Raw genomic sequence first — 17,635 nt, forward strand, 5'->3', positions numbered from 1 at the left:
ACTACGCTGGGCAGCCAGCGCATGCTCACAGGCAGTGGTAGCAGGATTCTGGGATCGTACTCGGCAATTTCAAGCTTGCTTTATGCACTTGCGTGTTTCGCTATTATTGAACCGGTGTTGTGACGTATTAGTGAGCAGATGCAAGTGTTTGGTCTGAAAGCGAGCACGCGTTGAAGCAAATGCAAGAACGCCGGTACTGCAACCAGCGTTTCTTCTGTAGAGAGCGCAGTGCGTCTCGGCATGAAATAGTTTTTGTGTGAGAACCTTCAAACCATTAAAAAGTTGGTTTGGTTATTTCGTCTCTGTCATTTTCTTCCATATCAGTATTCTAGCAAGGTGTAGCTGTGGCGCACTTAGAATCCAGAGGACAATAGAACATTGGCAATTTTAAATCATTGTATTGTAACAAAAGACCTTAAAAAGTTTCAAAATCCCTTTTTCTTGTTTCGGTTCCGAAGAGATTTGGCTTCGGCTGCGGCTTCGTCTTAGCGTCTGTCGTTGCAACCAAAATGGCGCTCCCCTAAGCGACATGTCGAGGCGTGCAAAGAACTCGAAAGCGACGGCATATTTGTGTGTAGTACGTTTGTGCGTGAGTAGGTTGGGCATAAATGATAGCCGGACACATCTGTGGTAATTGTGCGTGTTCACACGTGCCTTTGCGTGGTCAATTTGTGCCCGTCAAACCCCTGAAGCAACTCGAGCAGCCGGACCATGTCGCTACTCGAGTTTGAAACCCAGATGTTTCTGGACCTTCACAACGAGGATGGCCTCGTAATTGTAGCAAAGTAAGATATGACGCCTTCCAAGTATTGTTTATTTATGTGCATTTTTAAATTGTTGTCATCGCCCGCATAATGTTTAATCCACGCAATTAAACCGTGCACATTGCAGGGGCCTCGGGATAGAGCGCTTGCTGTTAAGCTTAATTAAGGTTCACAACGACCCTGGGAACCTCGTACTTATTCTGGGTACGACGGCTGAAGAAGAGGTAAGCGTTTGAGCTTTTTTTATTGAATGGCTCGCGCTCTTCAACACTTTTTAATAATTTATTGAAACGATAGGTGAATAAGCTTAAAGGGGCACTGACACAAAAATTTTGCATCTTGTTTTTTTCGTTGCGATAAGTAGCTAGTGACCTACTTATAACCTGTAGAAACCTCATTTGCTTCAGCGTGCGACGGTTGTTTAATTAGAGGCATTTTTAATGCGGCCAGTCGCAGTTTCGGTTTCAGCGAGTGCCGCGAAACGATGGATTTTGTGGATTTTGTGTGAACAAAGCTGACCACGTGACCGTCGGAGGGATATCACAGAGCAGAGCCGCCGTAGCACTGTCAAATCCCCATCGACGGCAGTTTCTGCGAATGCCCCCACGTACTGATCTCGTGAGGCGCTTAATTAGAAAGCGACCGTGGATGTGACGCAGGCGCTGCGAGTGCAAATGCTACCGCGGCTAAAGAACGACGCGCGACGCTCGAGACGGTGGGCGGCAAGACGCGCGCTGCGAGCAGCCGGCCGGTCTGCCTACAGGTCCGCCTACAGATGTGTTCGGCTCAGCACTGCGGCGGATATTCGAGTGCCGCTCTCGTAAGCGGTGCAGATGACATTTTCTAATGCAACCCGTCATCGCATCATTAACTCCTTTCTCATGTAAGCCACCATGGGCGGGACTTAGGGACAATTTCGTGCAGCGGTAACAAGCTATCACTCGAGCTACCTGCGCCGGCCTGGGCCACTTCGCGGCCGTGGCCGCCGCCTGCACAGCGACCGTGCGGCTAGCTCAGTGAGCGTTTCGTGCCTCCGGCGCGTTTTCGCATCTAATGGTAATAAACAGTAATAGAAACAGAGTGCCTGGAATCGCTCTAGAACTTTGGTCGCGGCCAACTGCCCGATGAGCTGACGAAATCACGGCGCCTCCGCCGCCAACGATCAGGTCGTTCGTTCTCGAGAGCAGAAGCTCCGCCCTCTGGCCCTCCGATTGGAGCGGCGAGCCGGGCGAGCCGGCGGAAAACGCCGGTAGTGCGGAAGCGGCAAACACAAACTCGTGACGTGTTTGGATGTTGTTTATTTACAATTGCGCGTGGTCCTCTGCTGGCTGCTCGGTTACGTTTCGCGCACTTCAAAATTGATTTTAAATATGTTCTAGGCTGTATTCGCTGCTGATATTTTGCAGATGATGTATATGTGTTCCCACCAATCTATCTCCGAAGTTATCTCGCCTTCAAAATTTTGTGTCAGTGCCCCTTTAACTACGATATTTACGCAGTGTTTACTTAACGAATTATTTATTTAGCGAAGTATTGTTTATTTTCAAGTGCTAATGACGTTATGAATAAATTTCCAAATTTGGCCAGGGTTTATTCTCGCATAGTTAAAGATGTCAAACGTTACCCTTTCCAGGAATTTTTTATAAGCCAACTTCAAGCGGACAACGTCAATCCTTTGCCGAAGTCCATAACATCGGACTGTGGTACCAAGGAGAGGCAAGTATAACCAGTTTTTCAGACGGGCTTGAATGCGATGCGTTGTGGCACGTTAAATCAGCCTTTTCGATATCGTAAACCGTTGCAAGTTCATTTATACCCGTGCTACACGTACACGAAAAATGACATTAAGTGCTTAAGGCCTTAAGTTTTAATGCCATTAATTCGCTGCTACACGCAAACAAATAATGCCATTCTCTATAATGTCATTTTTGGTTTAAGGAGTTCTGCGCAACTCATTCGCCTTCACGAACACCTTAAATCTGCCTACTATCGAATGCGATGAGCACCAAATAAAACCAACAAAACTCTCAGCACCAGAGTGTTGACGCAGAAACGTAGCTGAACTTCGAAATAAGACAATTTTTTGTGCACTCTTGGTGGCGAAGTTCTGAAGATGACGAATTTCACTAAAGCCGCGGCAAAAGAGAAAACGTCGTGTTACAGGCCATTTTGAATTCTTTGTAATTGGCTGCCGCTGGCAGGCAATGGCAGCTGCTGATGCCGCTTTTAGAAATTGCGCACACCATTTTTTAAAAAACATATTTCTCGTAAAGTTTTCTTTCACAAAAAACATTTTAAACCTTTGTAAGACGTTTTCCTCTACGTCAAAAATTTCTACAATATGAGCGCATTTCTCTTTTTGGCCATTATCACCATCATGCCTAACACATTTAATGCCTTTGCGTTTTCGCGTCTAGCACAGCCCGCCCAAATAATGTCATTCGGTATCTTAAGGCACTTAATGTCATTTTTCGTGTACGTGTGGCACGGGTATTAGTTTAAATCATTTGATGTGGGAATCCAGTCTTGTGGGGGGCACTGCCACCCTACCTCCATGTTGACTTCGTACAAGGATGAGGTACTGTTCAGGGCACCTACTGGTAGGCTGAGCGAGTGATCACTGTATGTTAGTGAGTTTCGATGCAACAGGCATAAAAAAATGATAGAAAACCTTAAAATCTCATCTTCCGCCGGAATCTACAACATTACTTCCCAAGTTTCTGATAAACACAAATCTACGGCTCCATAATCCTAACAAATATATTTGAGTAATTTCTTGAAGCGGGCTGTCTTCCGGATGGTTGGAGTGTGGGAAGAATTATTCCATTCCGTAAGTCAGGTGATAAATTTTGTCCAGAAAATTGGAGACCAGTATCAGTGACTTCGATACCATGCAAAATAATGGAACATGTCATTTAGTCGCAGCTTGCAAAATTTTTAGAGAGCAATTCTTTCTTTACCATTTCACAGCATGGGTTTCGTAAAAAAATTTTCCTGTGAAACGCAACTAATATGTTTTACTCACGATTTGCATTTTATTCTTGACCATGGCACACTCATTGACTGTATCTTTATGGATTTCTGAAAAGTGTTTAACGAAGTACCGCATGACTTACGCATTTTAAAATTGTGGAGCCTCAATCTAGATGATAACGTCCTTGCGTGGCTGATTGCTTTTCTGAGTGACTGTTCCCAATTCGTAGCGGTTAATAACTGACTCGCCCATGGTCCCTGTTGGCTCCTGGGTTCCACAGGACTCCACGTTGGGACCATTGCTCTTTCTGGTTTGCCTCTGAACATTACTACTTCGGTCAATAATTTCGCAGATGACTGCATAATTTATTGGGCAATTAATGGTCGTTCAGACGTACTTGAATTACAGGCTGACATTGATCGGGTTCAGGAATGGTGCGAGGTTTGGGGTATGACGTTAAACATTAACAATTACATGCATGCCAGCCATTGCAGCACTAGTACCAGCGCATAGCACATTAATAACATTCTTCTAAGCAGTAAAGTCTTATAAGTATCTGGGCATACACGTAACTTCTTTATTATTTTGGAAGACACAGATTGAATATATTACAGCTCAAGCTAATAGCATGTTAGGCTACCTTTGAAGAAATTTTAATCAGGCGCCTGTTCCACTGAAACTCTTACTCTACAAGGTACTGGTGCGCAGCAAACTGGAATATGCAGCATCTGTCTGGGACCCTGGTGATGAATCGCTTATCTACGAATTGGAACTATACTCGGTTACAACTCAAGAACGGCACCACCTCATGTAGCGTATCACTCCGCCAAAGCGCCGGACCCGTGACGTCAGTGCGCGCGCGTTTTGAAAGGGGTTTGCTATGAATGCGTGATATCGTATGCCTTGTCTCGTGCAGTTTGTTTGTCGTCACTGGAGTCGTTTATAAGCATATTAAGTCCAAAAAATTACGGGAATGGCTCACGCCATGTTCAAAATATTCCCAGTAACGCCCTACTTGCGCTGCGCGGAGAAACATCCGGCTACGGTGATAAGGCACAGCGACAACTTCTGGTGCCGTTCTTAAGTTGTCACCGAGTATAGTGTAAAATTTGGCAGTGTGCTTCATTCTTTCTAATTATTATTGCACTGTGAGTGTCACATAAATGAAAGCAACACTATCATGACCCCTACTGTCTCTTCGCAGGAAAGTGTTTCGGCTGTGTCAATTTCATAAAATTTTTTACAGCAACGCGTTACTCAGAAATAGATTAATGTACCCACCAACTTACATTGCCACTCATATTGATCATTGTCACAAAGTAGGGATTCCATCAGCGCACACGAAGTGTTTTCAGGACTGATTTGTGCCAGTACTTCTGTTTGTTGGAAGGGTCTTCCTTATGACATTGTTGGTACAAAAGATGCTGTTTTATTTAAAGCTGCTGTCACTAATTTTATCTGTATGTAGCCTTTAATTGAACGCTGTATCAAGTGATGTTACCTGATCGCAATTTTTATTTGTATGTAGTACGTGTATGCACCCACTCCCCTCTGCAATGCCCTCGGGCCTTAAGGGTAATTGAATAAATAAATATAAACAAATAGGAGTTTGCAAGCCTCGATATGGTTTTGTCTTGTTCTACTTTGGGCACTGGGATGCACTTTGTGCGAGAGAGATTGCAACTTTATAAGAGTCAAGGAATTCATGGATGCTCGGTCGTATTGAAAACTAGTAATACCAGGCTGGCTCTTTTTCTGAAGAGAGAGGATGTCAATCTGTCGTCCCTAATCTCGTGTGGAGTTTGAGGAATGCCCTAAATGCGTGCTTTCTTTACAGGACTGACGTTTACCTGGCTGGAGGGGCACTGTTCGTCACATCGCGGATCCTTGTCGTCGACATGCTGATGGAACGAGTCCCCATAGACCTCATCACAGGAATCATAGTGTATCGTGCTCACAAGTGAGTCCACCTTAGCTGAACTCTTCAAGGGGCTTTGAAGGTGAAATACAAGTTTGCTTCATTAAAAAGTCTGTTTTTTTTTCCAGTAACGGTAATACCAGTTCTGTCCTGAACTTTAAACAATTAACGGAGATGAATTAAAGAAAACATATCAGGCAGTGGGGACTCCTGAGTCACCTTCTGGAGATTTCTGTATGATGTCACAGAATCTTGTTTGTGCAATCGGCGGCTGCCGACCGATGCCACCGCCTAGAAACATCACTGGACGATTGTAGCGGGCCTCTAGTTTCATTTGATTGTGTCACTTGAATGCTAATGCTCAGTTAGCAAATTGATGATACTGAAAGCAAGCGTGGCAGTAAGTGCGAAATTCGAAAGTTTTTCAATATTTCTTGCATTTTTTGTTTAAACGTCTTTAGTGGCTGGAATGGAGCGGAGAGTTAGCAAACGCTAGTTCTTTCAAATTGAACAAAGTTGTATTTTATCATCATGGCCCCTTTCCGGGAAACTCACCTGATCACATTCCTACGGGACTTGCTAACCTCATGACCCACGAGCTTAAAAAGCATGGTGTGTCAATACTAAAAGCTTACAAATCAATGGAAACGTTCTCAAAGGCCTAGTTTGCTTCGTTTAGGAATATATTACTTCTTTGGTGAAATAAAAAATAAAGAAGAAACCTGTTTTTGTTTACCTAGCTTTCATTAGATGGTGCTAGCTGTCTAGCAAGCGAGAGTTTTATCTATTTTAGTACAGAAAGGGCATATTTCTAAATTTCTAAAATGAGTAAGCTAGGCCGTTGTGAACATTTCTATGTATTTGTAAAACTTTTCGTAATGGTGCCCAGTGGTTTTCAAGTACAGAGGTCAACACTGTTAACAACAACGCACGAACTCGTTGCCTTCGATACATGCAGCATAGTCTGCTGATAGCCACCAACGTGACCAGCGAGATTAGGTGACGGCGCTGCAGCAGCTTGCCATGGGAAAGCTATGGCTGATGCTTCCGTGTTTTGGGGAGCAAAGCTACACGCCGAAAGTCCCTCACCACAACCGCCGATAAAGCCTATATTAAATGTTATCTCACGCTGATAACCAGTGCAGTCTTGTTTTCAGCTTTGGTATGGTTCCGATATATATAAAAAAAAGTGGAATGGGGGTCGGGCACAGCCATTCTAACATAGGTTGTGCAGGAAAGGCGAACTCATAACCGTTGGATCAGAAATTGCCTCAAGACGTTTATTATTGGTGCGGCGAAGTTTTAGCACGCATGTGCAGGCACCAACTTATCAGCTGCATCAACTTATGCTTACACCTTTCCGGCACATCCTACGTTAGAATGGCCATGCCTGGCCCACATTCAACTTGTTTCTATACCGGAACCATACCAAAGGCAAAAACGAGACTGCGCTGGTTATCACCGTCAGATAATGTTTAATATAGGCATTGGCGGCGGGCGTGCTGAGGAACGTTCCGCGTCGAACCTCTCCCCCCAAAACAAGGAAGAATCGGCAATAGCTTTCGCATGCCTAGCTGCCGCAGCGCCGTCCCCTAATCTCACTGGTCATGCCGGTGGCTATCAGCAGACTGCGCTGCATGTATTGAAAGCCACGCGTTAGCGTGTTGTTAAAGGGACACTGAAGTGAATTTGTCCAGCTCCCGTTTTTGCTTGCACTGCGTAGGCTGGCTCAAATTAGCACACTTTTCATCGTTTATCCGGTTGACAAATCGGTAATTATTTTACAAAGCGCGAAAGAAGAAAAACTACCATGCGCGGTTTGCGGCGGCTGCACCAACTAAGGCTGTGACGTTGGGAGGAGGGAGCACTGTGATTGGACGATGCCCAAGGTTAGCAATCAAACAAGTTTCGGTTTCGGTTTCGGTTCTGTAAAACACAACCAATGGCGTTGTTGGATGGGCATGCTCAATATCTCAGTAATCATCATACCGCGCTTCTGCCATGTTGTCGGCTGTAAAATGCATAAGACAAGCCTCCCAGGATGGCTTGGAACCGTAGCATTCACTAGTTGAGGCCTACGCAGTGCATGAATGCCCTCCGCGTCCCCGCAGACGCTCAAATGCCATGCGCTTTCCCCTTATATTTGGAGCTTGCCTCACTCATGCCTGTATCGTAAAAAGCGTGTTCGCACCAGGCCAAGAGTTTGTTTATTCTGGCCTGTGCCCACTGCCCGCAAGCAGTCGGTGCTTATGGCAACAGCACGCCAACGAGAACTCGCTAGCGCGCCAGTGCCAGCCTGCGCGCGTTCTGTGAACTAGTTCGTGGAGCAATGAACGTTGCGGCCCAAAAAAAAAGGTGAACTCAGTACAGAAAACATTGGCGGAAAACAAAAAAGTTAACTTATAAAAAAAAAAAAACCACGTACCCCCGGGGATTTGAACTTGTGACTTGCAAAACATTCGCGCTGACATACCTAGCGCTCCAAACGACTCGGCCACAGGCCAACGCTGCCGACCTTGCAAATATAGAGTATATAATGTATAACCAGTTCACACTTTTATTTAGTTTTAGCATTCCAAGCAGCTTAGGTGACTATTTGTTGTTTTGCGCTCGTGCAGTAAGCATCCCCCAAGTTTCCACAATATCTCACATCTAGCAATTGCATTCCTTAGACGGAAAAGCGTTCGCAGATGCGTAGTCGTGCTGCTGGCCGCTGTGTTTGTTTGCCCAGCGCAAAAAAGTGCTTCCCGCACCCTAGTTTTACGCTGTACGGTAAAAGTATCAGTTGATTTCATTTCCTTAGTACCTATATTGACTTCGCTGACTCTTCTCCCGCCTTCAAGAGGCCTTATATTTTCCTACTGGCGTACCAGTCAGCGAAGCGTCGCATGTGCACTTGTGCAGCGCTTGTGTGAAGCGACCTTGACTTGGAGCTAAATACAGTGTACAAACTAACCAAGTAAAGAAAGGCACATTCTTCCATTCACAAACGTGTCCTGGCTTCGTTTCAACCATGGTTTCAACTGAGCGAACGAATTGCGACGACCCGTCGGCGGCCGACGGACGAAACGCTGGGCCGACTGACTCTGTCGAAGGCCGGGGAGCCGTGCAGTAGCGCAGCCAATTGCGAGCTCGGCTCCTCCCGACGTCACACGAAAACGCCACAGAAAATGGGCGAGCGTAAAGAGAGGAGGACAGCATTTTCGAATTAATTTTTCTACTAAATAAAATCGCGTAAACGTGCCCAGAGTGGTCGAAACATGACCTGGGGACTCCGGACTACAATTTGCGCTAGTAATCCCGCAATGTTTACATATCACTTCAGTGTCCCTTTAACAGTTTTGACCTCTGTACATGTGTCATGATGTGGTACCTCCCATAGGAATGTTAACAGGTGAGTCCCCCTTAAAGGGGCCCTGCAACACTTTTCTTTTAGGTACTTTTCAGGCTTTACACCTATTCTTCTTGTCATGCAGAGATAGACGCACAAAGAATTATCAAGATTGGCGCAAAAATGAAAGTGTGCTTCCATTTTCAAATTTAAAAATACAAGCAAATTGAAGGTTGCTCTCTCTCTCAAAAACCCGGGGACTGCTTCTCGCTTTCCGCTCTCCCCGGTGATGACACTTTGGGAAGCGAAAAACGCCGTACTTTGGAAGTTTTGAGGCCATGGTTTTCTGACCTGGGTCCACGCTTTCCGCGCCTCTTGACGGTGTCGTTCAGCGGCACCGTGACAACCGCGCCAATGTAGTGTTGACGAGTAGAAAGCAGAGGCCACTGAAGTAGCCTTTCCGTTGCTTCACTGATGTGTGTTGCTAGGCTCATTTTTCTGAACTCTGCCATACTCAGGCTATTTTTGGTTAAGGGGGCACACTGGTCTTAAACCAAAAATGTTCATGTTTACAGTTACCATGATAAAAATTGGAGGACATACATATGTAGTTTTTCATTCTGATTGTCCATATAAAGTTTTTTTTCGTGTGAAACAACTACCGTACTTACCCGATTCTAACGCGCACTTTTTTTCTGAAAAAATAGGTTGAAAAATCGCATGCGCGTTAGAATCGGATACGAAACCGAAACTGCCGAAACAGCGGAAATTTCGTCCCAGCCATCGCCATCGCCATCTCAAGATAGCGCCAAAGCTTTTAGCAACAATTTTTCGAATGCATGCCTAGAACATACTATGCGCCTAGGCTTTTCTATCGGCGTTCACACAAATCGTCAAATCGTTCCACTTGCGCGCTTGATAACAGCAATGGCAGCAGCGGCTCTCACGCGTTCAAAACGAGCGGTCGGCTGAAGCGTGCGCCTCTGGAGAAGCTCGCGGGATGGGCGTGCGAGGCGTGGGCCACGATGCCATCGACCATGGTTGAACGTTCGTTCAGAAGTGTGGCATCGCGAACGCGCTTGACGGCACCAAGGACGAGATGTGGTTAGCGGAGAGTGAGGAGGAGTGAGATTACTTAATGAAATAAATCGCCCGTTTCTCTTGCATTCGTTTTTCTTGCTCACAAAGTTCCGTGCGCGCTAAAATCGGAGGTGCAAGTTTTTTCGTTTTTTTTTTTTGCCAGGAAAATCGGGTGCGCGTTAAAAATGGGGGCGCGTTAGAATCGGGTAATTACGGTACATTCAAATTTATTCGGATTTTTATATTTGATTTTTTTGACAGCTTTTGTAAAATAACTGCTGGAGCGATGCAGCTGAACAAGGTACCAGTGAACTGTGCACAAATCAAGGAGCGCAATAAGACTAACAGAATCATTCTATCTGGTCCGCAGCAGAAGTTACGACCATAAACCAGAAAAACCGGTTCTGCCTTCCAAGCTCAAACTTCAAATGATCGTAACTTCTGCTACAGACCAGATAGAATGATTCTGTTAGTCTTATTGCGCTTGTTCATTTGTGCACAGTCCACTAGTGCCTTGTTCAACTGTATCGCTCCAGCAGTTATTTTACAAAAGCTGTCAAAAATCAAATCTAAAAATCCGAATAAATTTGAACGTAGTTGCTTTACACGAAAACAAATTTTATAACGACAATCAGAACGAAAAACTACATATGTATGTCCTCCAATTGTTATCATGGTAACCGTAAAAGCAAAGTTCTTGATCAAAGACCAATGTGCCCCCTTAACAGCGACGCTGTTCATAGCAAGACTTACCTTATAGAATGCCCCGAGTGATTCTAAGTGGGAAGTGTGTGCGCTGCCTTGCTGCTGAGGCTTGACGTGAACTCCACTTGTGGATTCACAAAGGGCGAGAAACAGTTGCATATACTGGTTTCTAAAAAAGAACTTGTGAGGTGTTCAAAACAAAAACTGTGCCTCCACAGGGTTGAACTACAGTTGAACCTGGTTATAAGAGACACGGATGTAAGAGACAAATGGGTATAAGAGACACTATTCACCCACATGGTTGGCTGCCCTATCTTTCCCATTAAATTGACCTGTTTTATAACAGACATTGGATGTGGAAGATAGTTGGTTATAAGGGACAAGTCATCCTTGAACTTTAATCAGCCATCTGGCTTGTAACAGACATTTTAACTTCAGATGCAGTGCCACCAGTCACTAATTGCAGTTGCTTCCATTGTGGAAACACAGGTGGACGACAGACGCCTGCAGTCGCTACTTATGATAACTTCAGCAAACACACAGTGGTTCAGTCAGCTATGAAATGACGATGAGAAGCCCTGCCAATGGAAATGCAACTTACAGAAGTGGTTCAAGCTTACTGCCATCCATTGGAGCACGACCGCACATGCGGGCTCTCCCACTCGCGTAGCTCCTAATCAAGAAGCATCGCAGATGTTGAGTCCAGCAAGCGTAATCAATAACCTGAGCCCACACCGGAAGAAGCTGTGCGCTCTGGCTATTCATCAGGATTGTGAACTCAACATCTACGGTTCATCTTCCACAAACATTGAAAGTAAAAAAAGCTCATCGAGTCAGTTGTAAAAAACAGTGGAAATACAGTCATGAGGCAAACAAAGATTCAGGACTGTTTCATGAATTCTGGGGGCCAAACATACATTAGAATGAATCTTTTTGCTTTCTTTTGAGCTTATTTTAGTCATACGTTGCCCACATTGAACTCGGGTCTGATTAGTAAGTGAAAACATGGTTCCCTGCTTATAAGAGACATCTCGTATAAGATACAGAAACTTCTCCCCAATACGTGTCTCTTATAAAGGGGTTCAACTGTACCTACTGAACTTCAGAAGCAAAGTCTGATGCGTTAACTGCTCGGCCATTCTGGCCACGAGGCAAGGTGCAAGGACTTGGCATACAATGCCTGGGCATCAACGAGTATCTGTGTGTGTATAGTTTTTGTCATTTTTCTGATATTCTGGCCGTGATAACATTTCTTCATCACGAACCAATCTTGCGGATGAGCCCCGTCATGCTAATACTACAAGAAATTAGGTCAGAGCCTCTTCATTTTACTCATAAAAAGCTATCGCACAGTCGTGACATTGCCGACGCGGGCCAATGAATGCCCCACCATATAATTGCAGTTGTCTTTGGTAACAGCTTTCCAACAAAAATAGCTTGGTTGAATTTGTCTCATGGCACCCGATCTCGTGGCAATGGAACGGCATTTCCCAGTCTGAAAGCTTGGCTCCGGACGTCGAGATGCTCGCAGAGCACTGAATCTTCTGTCCGCTTTGCGATGCTCGCCGACTGCGCCACTTCTCGCGTCGACGCTGATATCCGCCGAGCATAGACACCATCATATGGACTGCAGACGGATGATTCGGCATGCATTTTAGCAAAGCGTGCGCAGACGCTGGACGTTTGGCGACACTGAGAGCATAGAAAGCAGCTCATTGTAACACGGCATGGCAGGGCACACAAGCACTCCAAGCGGGCAGTAGTGTATGTCCTTTTTATTATCCACACCCTCCTCCTTCAACGTGGTGGACTTGGCTAGCCTCGAACCAGCTGACGGACCAGTTGGCGTTGGTGATCCTGGCCCGGGACCTTTTTGACGCCTAATGTTGTGTTTGAATAAAGTTTTTTCCTCCCCCTCCTCCTCCGCAATTCAGTTTATGCTTCCTCTAAGGAGAAAAATGCGTACTTAGCACTATTTAGGCTCGTTTGGTTGATACAGTGACATACAGTGAACTCCCGTTAAGACGAACTCGGTAAGACGAATCCTTGCTTATGCCGAACAACATGGGAACGTTTGTTTCATTTTTCATTGACCCCATGCAAAAAAAAGAAAAAGAAAAGATTTAAGACGAACAGTCTTGCTCGTACTTTTCGGTTAAGAAGAACAACTTTTGGGGTGACCACCACTGCTGGGGATTTTGGGTAGTGAACATGGCGGTCTTGGAGGGGCGCACCAGGGCATTCACGCAACCAGAAAACTGCAGCACGGAGTGAATTCGCGGAGTGGAAGAAGGGAGGGAGCGAGAAAAAAAAAAGGCACCGGAATAAAGCTACCTGGTACTTCTCCCATCCTTCAACCCGTGGAGCCAGTGGCAAAGAAAAGAAGAAAAAAAGTTTTGTGGTCGCTCTGCTCTGGAGGAGAGAGGCACAAAACTGGGAGGATAGAAAATGTAAAAAAAAGCAACGACGGAGTCTTCTTGTTCGCAAATGTTGCAGCTCCCCTGACCAATGCCGTTTCTCAGCGGGAGCATGTGAATGTGTGTCGGTTCACATCGCGAGTTTCATTGTGTCACCGCCGAGAAAGTGAGTAGTTCCCTCTGTGTCTCTGCTGCGTTGTTGCTTGAGGTAGCGGGTGTACGCTCTCCGTCGCCGCTTCAACTGGATAAAACCAGGCACGAGCACTTGAAGACAGTTTTCTATCAAGTTTCGCACTTAAATGAATGATTTTTTTGTCTTTTTCCTTCATTGTAAGTCTACTTCATTCACCGTCTTGGAGCAAGATACAATAATCGCTCGTCATAACGAAGTCAACGGGACGGCGAAAAATTTCGTTACAAGCGGTATTTCGATATAAGCGACCAATCGAGAAAAACTAAAAAGTTAATCTTTAATTGCACCGCAACTGCGAGGACCCAAAACCCAATGTATTTAGTGAAGGAAATGTTTTGTTCAGGTGAGAAATGACGGTGAGTTTCGGCTGTTTAATGTTCTTGCCGGGCGCGAGCAACCCCTGCTCCAATTTGACCCAGGGTTCGCACAGGTCCTTGAAAACCTTGAAAACCCTTGAATTTAGAAGTGTCAATTTCAAGGCCTGGAAAGTCCTGGAATTTTTAAATGGTCCTTGAAAACCCTTGATTTTTCCGGAGAGAATCAATAGCCCTGCCTTTTCACAAGAATTTAAAGTGTTTGTCGTGGATTTTAGGTGCTAACAAATGTAAAGAAACATTGTAACAATCAAGATTAAGTGTATTGCGTGAAATGACAGGTTTGGTGAATTTTTTTTATTACAAGGCAACATTGGGAGCAGGCACTTGTCACCAATCCATGTCACTATACAATCCAGTGAAAGCCAGCTTCTGTTCTCTATCTTGCATCTTCCATCTAGTCTGTGGACGCTCGCTCCTGGCATGTTTGCTGTGCCTCATACGCTCCATCTGCATTTGCTTTTACGTGCAAATCGTGGACGTGCACATTGTTCATCCTGCCTTGCAGCAACACTTGCGGATTTAATTTCAACTGATACTTTGCTGACAAAGCAGGAGATGCAGGCAACATTAACGAACTTTTGAAATCGAACAGCCGGAGCAAAAACACAAAAAAAAGAAAAACCTTTAACTACCAACCATGAAATAAAAAATAGAGCTTGGGAAGCATTCACGAACCCGTTAGCGCCTATTTAAATTTGCACTAATGTGCTTAGGTATTGTGCAATAAAAAACTTTTGCATTGTGTTGAAAAAGTTATAAAATAATCCCGGGGACCTTGAAAATGTGTTTTCTGGTCCTTGAAAGTCCTTGAAAACCCTTGAATTTTTGCTTTTGAAGCCTGTACGAACCCTGTGACCAAGCACTGCATGACTGCATGGTTGCCGCCCATGCATTCAACTTTATTTCACAGCACGCGTAGGAACTCCCGCGTCTGCACCATATTGTCACTTCACGTGGCTCTTTGTCCTCGTCGGGGCCACCAAGCGTAAATTATCTCCGCATCTGTCGCTGGTGCGACCACGGGAGCTGCAGCGTCCGCCAAAACAAAAATTTTATGAACAGCCTCGTGTAGATCGCTGCCCGTCCGGTCATCATCAAGCTGGTCATCGTCAGGGTTGCTGACAACGCTGCGGAAAAGGCTAGCGTGCATAAGAGCCTTGTGGTACAGTTTCCGGGTGGTTTCAATGATACCCTGATCTATAGGTTGCAGTAAAGCGAGCTCCTCGAGGTTGTCAATCTTCCCGTGGCTGGGACAATTGTTAATTAGGGAAAGCACTTGCCGATTCTTCGCGTCACTGGGAATTTTTTCTTGATGTGTGAAGCCTGGAAGCTTGCAAAACAAAAGTGTTTCGGCGCCGCGTTGTCGACGGCACTGCTACTTCTATAGATTGAGTGTCAGTGTTCTCGCAACATTGCATCCACGACATTGATAAATGTCTGGGAACAAAATTCAATTACCATATTGCGGATTTGGGTCATTTGTTTATAGTCAGATAGCGCTAATAGGGTACGAGTGGCTCGAGAAAATCACTGGGGAGACAGCAGCTTACGTTGGCCTGCCATGATGGCAGCCTGACTCTCCTCTGGGTCACTGCTGCTCGACGACGCCTCCACCCTCCACTTGGCTCTAAGCGGGTCAACCTGTTCGCGTGATTCGAGTAATGCGGCCAAAATTGGATGCGTTTGGGTTGGGGCCAGAAGAAATTTCGAATAAAGCAATGTTTCGAGTAAAGCGGTTTCGTTATACGCCTCGAGCGCGGCCTGTAGGGGCGCCACTGAAATCCCCCTAGCGGCCCGTTTCGAAAGCAGGCGCGGGAGTCCGCGCCGCGCTCCCCAGTGCCGCCGCTGCTTTTACGACACATTCACGACTGAGATTTACCGTTTGTGGGCGTTTGAAATTCATGTTTGTGTGGAGCAGTCGCCCTGTTCGCAAATGGGGTGTGTGTTTACGAGAAAGTAATTGTTTCCGACGCGATCTTAGTGTTGTATTTTCGGTGTGTATAAGCGCCAGGTGTGTGCCACAGGCCAGCGTCGCGGAACCCGAGTATGATGGAGCCGATTGTAGTTACACTGACCTGAATTCAATAGCCATGTCTCCATAACCACCGGTTCCTCAGATGTTCATGCTACGGCTATACACTACGATTTAAATCGGTTTTGTGCGCATACATAATCAGCGGAGCACTCATACCTGACAGCACACCAGTTACGTTTGCCAATATTATACCTCAGATATGATCACCACCTTACAAGCCAGTCTGTGTTAATTTCGGGAATATTCAACAAAAGTACGATGGATAATGCATAATTATACTCGGGGATCAGCACACGACAGAGTCGTCTTGTCGTGAGGTGCGCGCCCGCAGAACTTCATTTGCTACATATATCCTCTGCGAGCAGCGCGGAGACAGGCTTACAATATAATCCGCGTCCGCGACTAAATGCTTCTTCGAAATATCGTCATATGGCACAGGGAGCCTGCAGAATAAACCAGAAACTGAAATCAGAGGGCCTTATCACATACCACACTCTTCCAACGACACATTTCATCGCTTGTTGAACAGCCTACCCTGTATACTTCCAAAACTGCGTCCGCCGTACGATCAGCTCTTTGTTGAAGTAGAAAAACAAAAGGAAAGTGAACGCGAGATTTATGTGTGGGATTACTAAAACGTTCATTGCTTGATTCCGCTCCGCATTTGTACACGGCGTCCCCCTCCTTGCCCCCTCATCGATTTCTCGCGAAATAGCAGTGCATTTCGCGTATAGTTGGTCTAGTGAAACCTACCTGGCTTAAGTTTAGACGAACGTCTTTAGCATGCCAGAAGCCGCACTGTTTTTTTTTTCATTTCCGTTAGAGCTATTATGTTTTTAAATTCCGCATTGGCACAGCATTTATTTTTCTGTGGTTTCATTTCCTTGGTTTTTGCTATATGTCGTTTGTGGGCACATGATTAACGACGCACAGGCTTGGAATATACTTTACATTTTCGTATGGTTTATATTCTTATAAAAGGCATAAATTATTGTCCGGGATTGGGTAATCACATCAGCGAAACATATTTTGCTGCAGCGTATATATGCGAAACGAAGCCGCGTTCGTTTTCCACGCTGCAAAATGAAGCCAACCTCTCATTGTGCCAGTATCAGGTCTAAACGAGGCGACAGTAGAATTCATTTGTGCCTGATGTTTTGGAGGTGACAGGGGTGATATGCTGCTACCGTCGCCGACGCCCGGAAGAGCGGCGACGAAGCACGCAGAACCGCGTCCCCGGGTAGCTCTTGCAGGCGATCGCGTACTCTACGAAGACGCGGCTGCTTTTTAAGTGACCTAAACGTACTCCTTGCCTATAGACGTCACCATAACAAGTTTTTTACAGGGCGCGGAAAGGCGAAAAGAAGCGAAACAGAACCTAAACACTGCACGCGGCCCTATCAGCCACGCAGCGCAAATCCCGTCAACGCCGCGGAGAAGCGGCGGCAGGCGGCGCAGCGATCGCGAAGCTCGAGGCGTATAACGAGGGGTTACTGTTTTTGCATGCACCTGGGCGTGTTGCCAATTCCTTTTTTTGGGAGAGCTTCTGATAGCCGAACTTGTGGTAAGACAAACGAACCATCATGGTCCCTTTGAGTTCGTCTTAGCGGGAGTTTACTGCATACAAAGCATTGCAAGCTCAGCCAATCGTAGGGTGCATAGGGTCCATGCATTTCGCCGTCATATCCGGAGGCTTCAGGCAATACATAGCCAGTGCCGCGTTTGCCTGTATTTGTGGACATAAATATTGAACAACTTTTCTGCTTGTGCACTAATCCTAGTAGATCTTTTTGCGTCTGTATCTGAACATCACAGAGAACCTAAGTAGGGTCAGAAAAGTA

At 45.7% G+C, this 17,635-nt stretch overlaps 1 protein-coding gene across 1 annotated transcript in view; it reads left to right on the plus strand.

The window, feature by feature from the left end:
• Positions 1 to 515: 515 nt before the first annotated feature.
• The window catches only part of Mei-9 (DNA repair endonuclease XPF mei-9), a 61,478-nt gene continuing 44,358 nt past the window's right edge, over positions 516 to 17,635 (plus strand). Inside the window, exons 1-4 of the mRNA XM_077694193.1 lie at positions 516 to 785; positions 892 to 988; positions 2,398 to 2,480; positions 5,576 to 5,698. Coding sequence (XP_077550319.1) covers positions 712 to 785; positions 892 to 988; positions 2,398 to 2,480; positions 5,576 to 5,698 — 377 coding nt within the window. The 5' untranslated portion in view covers positions 516 to 711. The remainder of the gene's footprint in view (positions 786 to 891; positions 989 to 2,397; positions 2,481 to 5,575; positions 5,699 to 17,635) is intronic.

The sequence above is a fragment of the Haemaphysalis longicornis genome, unplaced genomic scaffold (genome assembly GCF_048455015.1).
Source record: "Haemaphysalis longicornis isolate Haplotype H1 unplaced genomic scaffold, Haemaphysalis longicornis Haplotype H1 scaffold_12, whole genome shotgun sequence".
In the NCBI taxonomy this organism is placed as follows: Eukaryota; Metazoa; Arthropoda; class Arachnida; order Ixodida; family Ixodidae; genus Haemaphysalis; species Haemaphysalis longicornis.